The sequence below is a fragment of the Electrophorus electricus genome, chromosome 14, assembly GCF_041902795.1.
Source record: "Electrophorus electricus isolate QZ-2024a chromosome 14, ASM4190279v1, whole genome shotgun sequence".
Classification (NCBI taxonomy): Eukaryota; Metazoa; Chordata; class Actinopteri; order Gymnotiformes; family Gymnotidae; genus Electrophorus; species Electrophorus electricus.
In genome coordinates this window covers 20,628,274-20,642,500 of record NC_137510.1, presented here as the reverse complement: position 1 = coordinate 20,642,500, position 14,227 = coordinate 20,628,274, and the positions used below count along the sequence as shown (strand labels likewise).

The following is a 14,227-nucleotide window of genomic DNA, read 5'->3' as shown; positions in this document are numbered from 1 at the left end:
CACTGGGGATTCTCATGACTCATTACTCTCAACCTAGGACACACACAAACAGCAGCGAGTTTCTTAACAGGGACGTTTCTGTTCTAGAACGTGTCATGTCTACACAAATGACTACCACAACTGTCAAATGATCCCTGAGTTTAAAACGTCAAACATTTCAAAAACAGTACAGCAGTGAAACATAAAGAAGAGGAATCACCTAAAAATGCAATAAATGCATCAAACGTGTCAAAGTTTTTTCAGGGTTCCAGTAAAGCCTGTCGATCCTGGCCGACAGCACTTGGGCGGATTAGCCGCTCCTCCGGGGGGGTGAATCGGAGCTGGAAGGCGATCGCGCTGCTCCCTATGCCTGCGTCCTGCTGGACAGCCCACACACGCGCGGCCGCTACAGAAGTGTGATGTGGTGGCTCGCATTTGAAAGGCCGTGTACGGAGGGGCTGCGTCTCTGGCTCAGAGCGCAAACGCGCAGCATGCAGCCCTGCGGGGGTGGGGGCTTAGCGGGTCACCCTCGGTAACAGAACCATCAGGCTGCAACAGCAGGGCAGGGACGTGCGTGCAAGCGGATCCCTTCACGAGCACCGGGCCTAGATCTATGTGCAGTATGTGGATGCAATTGGACGCGACCGATTATGAGTGCATGGTGGTTGTGCGCGAGTGTGCGCGAGCGAGTCTCTCGTCCCGCTAGGTCCTCCCGTCACCTCCCGCCTCCACCCCTCTCCCGACACCTCCAAGCCCTCCCCTACACCTCCAAGCCCAGGGTCCGATTACTCCAGGCTGGTAGTGGGAAAGGCAGGAATGTGTAGTGACGTCAATGCTGACATTCCTTGAACTCCTTCTCAACAGCAACAGCTGAGAATGGAGGCAGCGAGGGAAAGAAAGACAGATGGACAGAAGGAAAGGCTGAAAAAAAGAAGCAAAGAAAGAGAAAATCAAAAAAAAGAAAGTAAGAGAAAGGACAAAAAAAAAAAGAAAAAAAAGAAAGAAAGAGAGAGCGAGAGAGCTGAGGGGAGTAGTGGAGCACTCGCTGTTCTACATAGATCTTTGGTATAACTTTTGAGTCCACGATCCCTCTGCTGTAGTGACAGTGGCTTCACAACAAAGTGGCCAGTGAGCTGTGATCACTGAAGGGTGCACAAGCCACATTTGCTCTTTAATGAGCTACAGCGACAGGGCTCAAACCTCCAGCTGTTAGTGTGTCTCAAGGCTGCCTGCGAGGCGAGGCCCCTGGCCAGCCTTGTGCTGCCCTCCAGGCGGGGCAGCACAGCGTGGCGCACGCACACACACACACACACACACACACACACACACACACACACACACACACACACGAGTGAGATATGGAGAAAAGCCGAGAGCAAGGAGCGTGGCAGAGCAGAAAGAGGGCGCAAGCGCGCGCGCGCGCGCGTGTGTGTGTGCGCGTTTGCACGCGGGTGATTTGCTGGAAGGGCGCGTTAGTCCACACCATTTATGCTATTCAGGTTTGTCATTTTGGTCACCCTGCCCCATCGCGTGTTCCCTTAGGGATGGCTGTTTACAAGCTTTGAGAGCACCATGTGATCCTCAGCTGTTGGCATCCAACAGGTGTGCATGCGTGTAGTGTTTGCGCGCGTAAGTGATGGCGTGTCAGGCCGCGGCGTCCTGCCACGAGCCGCTCCGCTAGCTCTGGGGGCGTGGCCAGCTCCCTGCCTTCCGCCTCCCGCTGCCCGCGCTGGAGTGACTGAAAGGCTGAGGGCGCGCAGAGCGGAGCAGAAGATGAAAGGCACTCACCCACTGGGCTCGGACATGCCCCGTTTGAGTTATTGAGGTCACCTCCTAGAAGAGCACCTGAGGGGGGGGGGGGGGAGCATGATGGGTGAGAGGAGAAAAAGGAGAGACAGAGAGAGGGGGAGAGAGAGCCGAGTGAGTGATAGGATTTTAAGTGGCAATTTCAGACACACTGAACAGGTCTGGACTGCACTGTGAGCGAGTCCTTTTAACACACTCAGTTATTATCTCAAGGTCTCTGACTTGCCCTCCGTCACAGACCGCATCAGCCCCCTTTGAGCAAATGTTGCTGGAGCACACCTAAACGGTTTCAGAATTCAGTGTTCACCGTGACGGACCAGCAGTCTGCTCCTTTGCTACGGTGCTCGGGGAGGGTTTCGGCCGCCTGAACGACCAGCGCACAAAGAAAACGTGACGCGCACCCAAGTCCGTCCTGTGCTCGTGAGGGTCCCGCGTGAGGGTCCCGCGCGTCTTCAGCCCAGTAAACCCGAGTCAGGATCACCTGTCCCTGCCTCCCCACCCGAGTCGTCCTCACCTGCGCTGGCCGGTCTCTGGGGCAGGCCGGGGGACACCGTGTTCCTCTGGAGCTGCGGCTGCTGGGGAGAGAGCAGGCGTGGGTCTGTGAGCGTGGAGGTGACGAAGGAGGTGGTGACGAGGCTGCTGGGATTGCTGAAGGGGAGAGGGCTCTGATTGGACACCGGCACTGTGACTGGCATGGAGAAAGTTGGCGCCGGCACTGCAGACTGAGAAAGCACATGTGGAGAGGAGAGTTAGTGATGTCGCCGCCTCTCTCTCTCTCTCTCTCTCTCTCTCTCTCTCTTACATACACACATGCACACACACACACACGCGCGCGCGTTCGCTCACAGACGCACGCACACACACGCGCGCGCACAGACGCACGCACACACACGTGCATGCACACAGACGCACGCGCAAAAGCACGCGCACACAGACACGCATGCACGCCCGCACGTGCGCGCACACACACAACACGCCCGCGCACACACACGCCCGCCCGCACACACACACACACACACACACACACACACACGTCGTTAAACAATATGCGCTATGACTGCCGCACACACACAGCCACACACGCCCACGCCCAACCACACCCACACCCACACCCACTTTTAATAGCATGCCAGTGACTTGTGCAAACTCCCCAAAAGCAGAGCATGTGCAGCTTAGAAGAAAATGCAATGTTAATATCATCTTCCTCACGAACGTTAGAGGGGCTACTAGTCATCTGTGGCTCTACTCTCACAGAAGCTGACAGAGGTGTACAAGCCTCAAGACTGCTTCATATCTAGATATGATTAAAACAAAAAACACCTCAGAAAGTAGCTCCCAGTGCCAAATGATGTGCAACGGCTACAAAGTAGTCCATCACACTGCTCCTTCAGGTGTCTGAGAGACAGCGCGGTTGTGTCTTCTTCCGGGAGACAGCTTGGACAGCAGTGCCGATTGGCTGTTCCAGCACTCCGCAAAGCGTCATTGGCCACTTTGGGCACTAGGTGCACTCAAACTGTCCAACCAGCTCTGACGAAGACCCGTTTTCCCCGGGGTTCCTCTGCGCATGCAGGGCCGCTAAAATTGGAATGTGGGCCGTGGCGGGCCCCTGGTGTCCTGCGAGAGACCCAGTTTAACGGAGTCAGCGGTGTGTTCCGCACCTCCGTGCTCTTCCTACCCTGCTGTTCTCCGCTTCGCCGACTGATGTGTTTTGACTAAGCGAGGGCCTGTCAGTCTCAGAGTTCAAACTGAGGAGACTCTGCGTCTGAGAAACTGCTGCTTGATTCATACCGAACGTAGCACACGAAGGAGCCTGTCCATCCAAGGACGTTAGCAATGGACTGGCGACTAATACTGCAGCACATTGGTCGGGGCTCAAAACCTGCCCCGTTTGTGTGCTCGTGCGTTTTCAGCTTGGTCCTGAGCGGAGGCACTGACTGGAGAACGTGACTGACGTAGCCCAGCGAAACATGCTGGTGGCCTGGTGGGGGCGGGGTGTAGCTGGGTGTTACAGCACCACACACGGGTGGAGGAGGGGGGTTAGCGGGAACGGGGTTAAAATGGAAGGGAAACGGGAAGCATACAACACCAGACAGGACCCTGGACTCGACGGGAAACCGACAGTGACAGCCAGGCAGAAGGGAGATAAATCTGATCCAGGTACAGTTTCAGAGTATGTGACTAGGAGTCCTAGAACATTCTGCCCCCTTGTTCAGGGATGGCAGCTTTTTCTTTCCCTAGTGAATCACAGTCACGCAGGGCACGACAGGAAAAAAAAATGAAGTGGGAGTTCAAATGTAAACGTGTGCTCCAAATGATTCCACAATACGGTCTGTAGTATTAATAATAGGTCAGTACATCAAAGACAGTACATCAAATACACCTCACATGAAAAATATCAAGTTTATTCAAAGGCTGAATCAACTGAGCGAATCTAAGGCACAAGGAAAGGACGGACTAAGATATATATTTACTTTTGTCAAGAAATTTATTAGAAATGATTTTGATGACTGAATGTTAAGACTATTCGATAGACTAGCAGAGTGGTTGTAAAGGTTTGGTAAGAATTACAAAACTGGCACAGGAGTGCTGAGAGCTACAAATACCAACCAGATACCACCACACTGAACTCCAAAACACCATCTGGATATATTATTATTTTTGGTACTGCATAGAGTACTACTTTCAGTAACAAACACATTACAAATGACCTCTCAGGAGGATTTTGTGGTCTTGCATCAAGCATGTTTACCCTCTATTTACCCTCAGTTCACAGCTCAAGACAATACGCCATACCCTAGAACAGAATACGCCATACCCTAGAACAGAATACGCCATACCCTAGAACAGAATATGCCATACACTTTCCAGTGTACTTTGCTCAGAGAAAAACACGTGCCACCCAAATTTGATTACTCATTTAATGGATTCAATGTTTTTTGCTGAAAAATTAAAATACAAAAAAGAAAGAAAAATAAATTCCAAGATGGTTCTAATAAGAAAATGGCTCACAGCTGGGGCCTTGTGCTCAGTGCGAGTTTCATAGTGACAGGAAACGATTATCCATGAACTCCATCTGGGTGAATGATATGCCATCAAACATCACTTCAGCTGATTTGGTCGAACTGTATTGGACATTCAGCGAGAGCCAGTCCACTCGGATAGCCTTGGAAAGACTTTGGAAAGATTTGTGGTGAATAAACTAGGGAAAAGTTTCTTCCAGATGCATTAAAAAAAGAAATTCAAATCTCGAGCCTGAGCCATGTACGGCGGTGGGGGGGTGGGGGAGCTGTGCGTGGGCTCGACGGACTAGTGCCAAACGCCACCTACTTTCTGCTTGTGCCGTACTGCGGCTCTGTGAAGCCTGCAGTGCAGAAACAAGCGCGGTGTTCATTTGGTTTGGGGTGCGGAGCGCCGAGCCCCCCCCCCGCTTGAGCTCACCACCGCTCACTCTCAACACACCGCCCCCGTGGCCCTGGTTCCGTCGGCTTCCGTACGGAGCCAAGCCGCGGGCTCGCGTGCGCTCGGGGTGACACGTGGCGCTACGCGGAGAGCCATTTGCTGCTGATTGAGTAACAGAGTCTCTTCCGTTCTGTTGGTAACGGTGAGATATTCCATCGCTTTGGGTGTGTTTAAAACACAGTTTGCATCCAAACCTTATTTTTAATTTAGGTATAATGAACTACGTAGCTTGAACTGTGGTCCGACGCTAACAGGACAGACCTTTTGGTGCCAGAAGGATAAGAATTTAAAACTGAAATCAAAACGCATCTTAATGTGCGACACTGTCCAAACAAATAAAACTGAAATAATGTTCTACAGGTTGGCGTTTCTACAGGCGAATATTTGGATTTTGTTGTTAGAGCAGTGCACATGGCTAAAGTGAGATTCTGCGTGCTGCTACCTTGGGCTGTCAGGTGCGGATTAGACTGCAGAGGAAGGGAGAGACAGTAGAGAAGAAGAGAAGGATGAGAGGTGCTGTATGCTTGCGTTTGCCATCTCCAGTGAATGCTTTGCTGGGTGGCCTGGTCGTCATTCTGTACGGCAGATCTGACACATATGAGTTCAACTTTAATCCTTGCACAGATACCATGGCAGACAAGGGAGGGTGGGGGGGTGGGGTTGGGGGGGGGGGGTTGTTGGAGGCACGTCTCTAAGCGTATACCCTACTCCGAGGATTTCCCTCCCAGCTGGTGAGGTAGAGAGGCTTATCCGACAAAGCTAAAACATGCCTCTCGCCACCTCGCAAACACCAAAAAAGAGAGAAAGAAAGAAAAACAAGAAAAGGGGGAGGTCCCTGGAGTCAGGTGCCTGTTCTCGGCAAACATTCAGGATCGTGTCATCATGGAAAACTTGAGCCAAAAGCCAATTGTGGCTCAACAAAGGAAGGACAGGATCACTTCCAGATCGCACTTTCCTTTCCGACGACCGGAGCGGGCACCCGAGCGCACACATTCACTGGGACTGGGGGGGAGGGGTGGGGTGGGTGCAGGGATTGCAGGGGGTGATGGTTGGGGGCAACGTGGCTGGCAGGCGCCATGTGAGTCGGCTTGGCGGGCCGAGCGGTCCCCTTCACACTGGTACTCACTGACAGCCTATAGCTCTGCATCATTTTATCAAACTCCTCGTCTATTTTTTTGTACTTCTCCTCAGTGCGAGGCGTGAGTGAGAAGGGCTCCTCGGGGTCCGGGCTTTCCGAATCCCGGTGCTCTTTCTTGTTCAGAGCCTTCATTTAGCTCCCGGGAGAGGGAGAGAGAGGAAGAGAGAGAGAGAGAGAGAGAGAGAGAGAGAGAGAGAGAGAGGGAGAGGGAGAGAGATGTTAGAATGGCCCAGGGAAGAGATGTACTCACGCCGTATCGTTTGAAGAGGATGTCCAGTTCCTCGCTCTTGCGATACTTGTCGTCCTGTAAGGGGCTCTGGTCGATCGAATCGTCGCCGTCCGGCTCTGGGCTGTTGCAACCGTTAAAGCCTTTCTTTCGCAACGTCTTAAAAGGTTCGGAACAGGAGAGAGGGGAAAAATAGGAGGACACTTCACTTTTGAGCACAGAGTCAGCACTTTACATCTATCGCTATCGAGGGCTCGACACACCTCAGCTCCAGTTCACCCCTCTGCAAGCTCTGGGACGGCAGGAAGGGTGAATTAGATTCATCGCTGGCAATGACTTTACCAGCGATTTAACTATGACTTGCAATATCCCGCAACTGCAAGCAAGGCAGAAAACCGCCTTTGAGAAAATATGCTTGGGGGAAAAAAAAAAAAAACCAAATAAGCTGAAAGACGAAAGAAAGTAGTAAACAGAGTGCATGCAAGTCAGGGTTGGAGTGGGGCTCGTGTACTATTCTGGAGGGCTTTTATTTTGATAGGATTTCCCAGACAAGCTTTGGTGTAAGTAGCTTTGCTGATGGAGGGGACTGTAACCCAACAGAAAAAGAACTCTGCGTAAGACCACCACACCCAGTACGAGGAGAAGGCTGGATCACACGGGCCTCAGAAAAACCCACCCTGTTAAATTTATATACTGCAGCAAATTGCAGGAATAAAAACAGAAAAGGTCTTAGACGATCGACCGTCAAGGGATAATATATTACAGTGGATTCAACGTAATTTATCATTAATGAAACAGATGGATGAGAACATGCAGGGATGTTTAGCTACTCCCATGCTTGAGATCATGAGAACAGTATAAGCTGAGGTTCGCAGAAATTACAGGCAGTGGGAAAAAAAAAACCAAACAAAAAACAAAAAAACCAAACTCCATCGGGTGGCGACAAGGGCAGCACAACATTCCTGTTAGTTCGCACCTCTCCCTCGCTCACACGCATGCACGCGCGCGCACACACACGGAGGAGTGCGTCAGCTGATCCGCTTGTCTCTGGGCCCAGTCCATCTGTTCACCTGTCCCTCCGCTCCTCTAGCTGCTGGCTCTCTCTCTCATGTGCCCAGCTTCTCTTGTGTTGCCAAGGTAAGATTCCCCTGCAGAGCTCGGCGAGCTCTGACTGGCTGGAGCTTCTGCCTTCGTGCCCCTCCCCCTCCCTTCACCCCCGCCTGCACTCTGACTGGTTCTCCTCCAGTCTACCATTAACCCATCCTTCCTGCTCTCTCTCTCTCTCTGTCTCTCTCTCTCTCTCTCTGTCTCTCTCTCTCTCTCTCTCTCTCTCTCTGTCTCTCTCTCTCTCTCTGTCTCTCTGTCTCTCTCTCTCTGTCTCTCTCTCTCTCTCTCTCTCTCTCTCTCTCTCTCTCTGTCTCTCTCTCTCTCTCTGTCTCTCTCTGTCTCTCTCTGTCTCTCTCTGTCTCTCTCTCTCTCTCTCTCTCTCTCTCATTCTTTCTTTCGCTGTTCAACTCTTTCCTTCCTCCTCCTCCTCCTCCTCCTCCCCTTTTGTCATCAATCTCACCCACGACTCTCTGGACTGACTCATCGCTGTCCTCCTGTGCCCTCCGTCTCCCCATCCTCCCATCCGTCCTTCTCAAATTCTCGCCGCTTCTCCCGAAGTCTCCCGGGCGTACGGGAGAGCGGCTGGAGGGGCGTTCGGCGTGGGACGCAGAATGTGATGTGGGTCCGTGGAGGCAGAATGTAACGCAGGGCCCTGGGGGCTGTCCCCGGGGGCTGCGCTCCCGCCCGAGGGCTGTCGCTGAGCGGAGACGCTTAGCGCGGAGAGGGCGGCTCCTTCCTGCTCTGCACCTCTGCTGCTCAGAGGCGCCATTTTAAAGACACTTCTACCGTTTCCCCACGTGGCCCTGACAGAGCTGCTCACTGTGTGTACATGTGTATGAGGGTATGCGGGTGTGTGTGGTGTTCTGTGGGTATGGTGGGTGTGGGTGTTTGTGTATGTATGTGGTGTGTGTAGGGTTTTTTTTTAATGTCACACAGTGATTGAGGACTGCCTACTGTTCCACTGTGAACAGACTACACGTTTGTACGTTCCCTCTGCAGCACAGGAGAGGTCAGGTGAGTGCGTCACACACACCACAGCATTCCCAGAGACACCAGCCGGGCCAGCGCTGCAGGGTCACTCAACTCGGCCTGTATGGTGGCCGAGGCGGGTTGCGAGGGTTCGCTGCTCCTGCCCATGCAGGGATGTGACAGGCTTTATGGGAGGTGTGGAAATCCGGTTGACGTGATAAAGTCGGATTAGGCCACAGGGATCACAACGCGGCCAATGGGCGCAGGGTTCCACCTTGAAAGGCCTCCCCCCTGCCCTCCTGAGTCGGACAGCACCCTCACAAAGCTGCCTCCGGCCGCGGGACAGACGGAAGGACAGAGCCGTGCCGAAGAACCGGGAGGCCCTCTGCAAAGAGCGGAGAGCTCCCCACAGTCCAAGCGGGGTCAGAGGTCGGATCCTGTGCACTTCTCCTCCCCGCCGAATTGCCTCGGAATAGGACTTCCCTCGCTATTTCTCCTCTATTTCCCCTTTTCAATCCCTCGTTCCTGTCCAATCTTGATGGATCCCTTAACGCCATGCTCTGTATTCTGGCGTGACATGTTCCCACATCTTCCCTCTCTCACACGCTCTCTGCAGTGAAGCAGATTAACTTGCTCTGGCAGGAAACACACACACACACACACTCAGCAGAGAGGGCAAGAGAGCATGCGACTGCTCCGTGACACAGTGTGTGAAGGAATGCCTGCCTGCATGGTGTGTGTGTACATAATAAATGGACGACAGAGAGCAACTCCTCTCTCATCTCATTGCTTACACTCAACAACATGTGCATCAGCCTCCATTATTTAAACACACATCTTACTAGGAGAAATCTACTCAGACAGAACAGCGAACCGGCGGGGTCTGAACCCATGGCGCACTGCACGCAGGCCAGAAACTGTATTGGGACACCCCAAACCGGCGTCTGCAGGTTCAGGTGAGGGCCACGTTGTGACCCGGCACTGCACACACATTCTTCACCAGGCCCTGGGCGTCAGGCACTGCATCTCAACATTACATGAGACAGCTTTCTAGTCCACTAAACGCTAAAGCGTGCATATGAACAGACACACGTACACGCTCACTCACACACAGCCATACGTACGCACTCACACAGACGCATACGCACTCACTCACACACACCCCCTCGCTCCCTCTGTACATGCTTAAGCCCTCTGCAGCTGCAACCAATAGGAAGCATGCATTTCTATTAGTGCAGTCTTTTGTGGTGATGAAAAAGTCACACACACACACCCACACGCACGCAAACACACACACACACACACACGCGCATGCAGCTCATTCTCACCATCACACACCCATGTGATATGTACTAAGTGCCTTTTCCATCATACCTCTGCTAATTCTTTATAACTGAAGACGTGTGTTCCAATGCGAACATAAGCGGACCGCACAACTTCACTATCAGAAATGTGTTCACGTATTCGTGTAGTGGTTCTTGAACACCAAAAGGTGTTATTTATGGCCGGATACACTGTAGACCTCTTTCAAACATTTGTGTATGCTGGCAGCCACTATCTTGCGTTGGTTGAGATAGGACTTACCGGATGGGCAGTGTGTGTGTGCCCGTGTGTGCCTGTGTGTGTGTAGCCCTCTCGCTCACGCCAAGGCCAGGGGGAGTCAGAAGGTCCAGCTGTCCTACCTCTGCTCTCCCACCATCTTCCAGGCAAGCAGCCAGAGCCGTATCGAGATCCATAAGCCTCTAAACCTCCCCTACACCAGCAGCAAGCTGCTCTCGGGCCCACGCCCACAGGAGACCACGCCCCCTGGGCCCTCAACTCCCTCCCCTTGCTTAGCTTAGCTCCCGTAAAAGCGACGGCTAAAAAGCGAGGCCTCCGACCCGCTCTGCACGGCTTGGGGAGAAGGGGGGAAAAAAAAAAAATGAGGAAAGAAAACAAGCAAGTGAACGGGTAAAAAAAACAGAGCAGCCTGAACTCTCAAATAAGAAAAGCCTACATTTATGTGGCCAATATTAGCATCTTAAAGCTTATACTGAACCAACCATCGTCTAAGCTGGCCCCAACCTCGCCATGGCAGTCCGCGGTAGTCAAACAGGGGCCGGCGAGAGTGTGCGTGTGTCGGGGGTGTTGTGGCTGAGGGCGTTACCTCGATGATGTCCGCGTTGGTTCTGCTCTCGTGCGGCTCGTTGTACTCGGTGTACTTCAGCAGCACCTTGTCCATGTCGGTGCTGGCGTACTGGAACAGCTTGTTGGAGTGGTTGAAGATGATGAGGGCGATCTCGCAGTCGCACAGCACGCTCAGCTCGTAGGCCTTCTTCATCAGGCCGAACTTTCGCTTGGTGAAAGTCACCTGGCCGGGCGGCGGGGGCCAAGGAGTGAAGGCACAGGGAGAGGGGAGAGGAGAGAGGAACCAGGTTTTCAGGAAAGCATACATTTCACTAGGCCTGGTGCACAAGAAATCTCCAATAATAAAAGTAGTGGCAGAGATTTGCAGAACCCCCCCCCCCCCCCCCCCTCCAATTCCTCCTTATACATATTTTATAGAGGGTCTATATTGTTTAAATGTGAATCTGGCCCTTAGCTACGTTAACAGTGTTCTCCTCTGGAAGCCTTATTGATTTGAATCATCTCTGCGACAAGACTTCCACCCCCCACCACGCTGAGCGTGTTACAGTGGTGCAGCGCTGTGTCAAACCAGCAGTGTGATGCCTTCTGTTTCTCTGATAGAACTTGTTCTCCCTGCTGGCACTAATTCAATTCATTTCAGATTTGCTTCCATAGGCACTGAAACTGTCCTCTTTAAATCACACCTTCAAATTGCTTGTGCACACACACACACACACACACACACACACACACACATACACACACAAAGCTAGATGACCAGACATAAATAAACAACAAGAATTCATCTGCTGAGCTGTGGAATCCTTCAAAAGGTCTAAAAAGCAGGAGACTGAACATAAAAGGTAGCAAAACAATATTCTTTCAACACCATAAAGTGCATTATAGAAATAAAAAGACATTTTGCTGCTGACGAGCTTGCTTTTTTAACGTCAGTCCAAACCGTGCACACAATAATGTTTTACTTAAGTACAGTCTTGCAATCAAAAAATCAGGTGGTGTCTCCTTGCAGACAAAAATGAGACAAAATGAACAGAAATAAAAGATAAAATGTACTATATATGACAATGAGACATTATTTTAACCAGTGTGAAAGAAGACGTGGTTCATTAGACACCGAGAGAATCATGGCTCTCCTTCGACCAACACGAAATCCACTACAAACAAGCACAACATAATTGGCATCAAAAATAGCCTGGCAGGTAACCAATGGCAACGTGCAAATCTCTGCGGGAAGGCCGTGTGGACCCGTGGCGGGAGGTCACAGTGGTGGACGGGTCCCGCTCCAATCTTCCTCCAATACAATTAACCTCGGGGCTGTACGTAGCGCTACCGACCTTTATACGACACACTCTCGCCTGCCACGGGCCGCACAGGAGACACCGCAGCTATGCGCGCTTCCCCAGACCGCTACCCGCACGCGTCTCTGCATGCGCCTCCAGGAGTTGAATGTAATTAATTAAGGTGTTTAAAATCAAATCAAATTCGAATTTAAAAATGTGGCCTTTGTGTTGCCAGTGAGAAGATGCCATAACGTTGTTTTATCCAAAAGTTAGGAGTAGCTGATCAAAACTGTTTGAAAAAAATGGTTGCAATGGAAAAACTGGTTACTGATTTAAAAGAATAAAAGAAGTCTAGGTATGTTTTTCATATCTTTCGGTCCATGCACTGGATAAATGGAAGAATGTCACATTTTGGTTCATTCAAAGTATGTGTTGTATCCAGCCGAGGGTGAGCTGCTGTGAGGTTACAACTGCTGGAAGAGAGGCGCTAAGAGCTAAAGGAACCCAGGTAAGTCGCACCTGAGCCCATGTGAGTCTCGGTGAGTACACACACACCTGAGCCCATGTGAGTCTCGGTGAGTACACACACACACACCTGAGCCCATGTGAGTCTCGGTGAGTACACACATACCTGAGCCCATGTGAGTCTCGGTGAGTACACACATACCTGAGCCCATGTGAGTCTCGGTGAGTACATACACACACCTGAGCCCATGTGAGTCTCGGTGAGTACACACACACACACACCTGAGCCCATGTGAGTCTCGGTGAGTACACACACACACACCTGAGCCCATGTGAGTCTCGGTGAGTACACACATACCTGAGCCCATGCGAGTACACACACACACACACACACACAGCTGAGCCCATGTGAGTCTCAGTAAGTACACAATCCTGAGCCCCTGCGAGTTTGGGTGAATACCTGAGACAGACACTTTTCATGTCTCACCATGGGAGACATGAAAAGTCCAGAAAACTGACCTGAAAAATCAGCTTGGACTCAACCACCCCCCCCCAAAAAGAAAACCCTGCCTCACAGGCAGTGTATCTGAGGATGGATGTACACAGCCTCCCAGCTCAAACAGGTGGCAACATTCTGAAAGGGCAAGGATGGCAGTTTTTTTTATCTTAGATCAAGTCCCAGTTTTCTCTGTTGGCTTCACATAAATAAAAGCAATAAAAAGCACGCGCACACCCACACACAGACACAACCAGTGTGCCAGGTTTCTCACCTGTCTGTTCCGCTCATCTGTGATTCGCTGGATCTGGATCTTTTTTCTCCCCATGTCTGCTTTGACTGGGCAGGGCTGGGGGCAGGGTGGAGCTCGTGATGAGATCAGATAACAGAGGTCACGCCTGTCTCAAACAACGGCGGGCAGCAAATGGCGACTCAGGTGTTGGCCTTGCTCACGCTCGCGCATACACACACACACACACACACACACACACGCACGCACACACACCGTCCCCCTCTCTGGCCGCTCCACCTGTCTGAGGCAGCTGAGCTCGCGGCTCCTCCCCCACAGACGAGAAACACCAGGGCAGGAAGGACCGAGCGAGGCCTGTGGGCGGGGCCTTCAGATCACGGTCCGCTCAGGCTGCAAGTCATCGGATTTGGGTCCGCGCTGCGATCCGGCCCCCGCACGCCGCCGCCGACGATGATGATGATGATGATGATGATGGTGGTGGTGGTGGTGGTGATGATGGTGATGATTATGAAGATGAGTTATGGACCTATAAAAGAGAATATGGACCTATAAAAGAGAATAACAATAAACTAACCCTGCCAACTTCAAATGACATGCCTTACATGTACAATCACATGCCAAATTACAACACATCGTGCTGTGACAGATTGCATTATTAAAAAAAATACAGGTCAAGAAAAAGCATGTAGTCAACATCAGAACTGCATTATTTTGTAAAATTAAACTACAGTAAATAAATACATCATTAAAGGTTTTGGGAAGGAAACCATAATCTCACTTCAATGAAAAAAAAAAAAAAACTTTAGTAAGAAAGATTGGAATAAAGCATCTCGAATGCAAGGCAGGTATAATTGCCTATTAAGCAGACAGACAGTTCTTTAGACCTTTCTCCCGAAAACTGCTCTAGAACGCAGAATGTGCAGTA

The 14,227-nt window shown here is 51.4% G+C and overlaps 1 protein-coding gene and 1 long non-coding RNA gene across 7 annotated transcripts in view; both read right to left on the bottom strand.

The window, feature by feature from the left end:
* The window catches only part of mef2d (myocyte enhancer factor 2d), a 47,358-nt gene that overhangs the window by 14,729 nt on the left and 18,402 nt on the right, over nt 1–14,227 (bottom strand). For 3 of the 6 annotated variants that reach the window (XM_035530848.2, XM_035530859.2, XM_035530857.2), the window contains exons 2-6: nt 13,327–13,828; nt 10,831–11,034; nt 6,371–6,508; nt 2,300–2,507; nt 1,768–1,824 (exon numbers count right to left, since the gene is read on the bottom strand). In XM_035530848.2, coding sequence (XP_035386741.1) covers nt 1,768–1,824; nt 2,300–2,507; nt 6,371–6,508; nt 10,831–11,034; nt 13,327–13,380 — 661 coding nt within the window. In that variant the 5' untranslated portion in view covers nt 13,381–13,828. Of the gene's footprint in view, nt 1–1,767; nt 1,825–2,299; nt 2,508–6,370; nt 6,509–6,632; nt 6,768–10,830; nt 11,035–13,326; nt 13,829–14,227 lie in introns of all 6 variants that reach the window. The other 3 variants (XM_035530855.2, XM_035530860.2, XM_035530861.2) reach the window with 1 other exon arrangement.
* Nucleotides 8,034–10,824, bottom strand: LOC145651132 (uncharacterized). Its single transcript, XR_014116859.1, has 2 exons — nt 10,269–10,824; nt 8,034–9,319 (listed from the first exon to the last, which is right to left on the bottom strand). It is a non-coding gene; the product is annotated as an uncharacterized LOC145651132 (long non-coding RNA).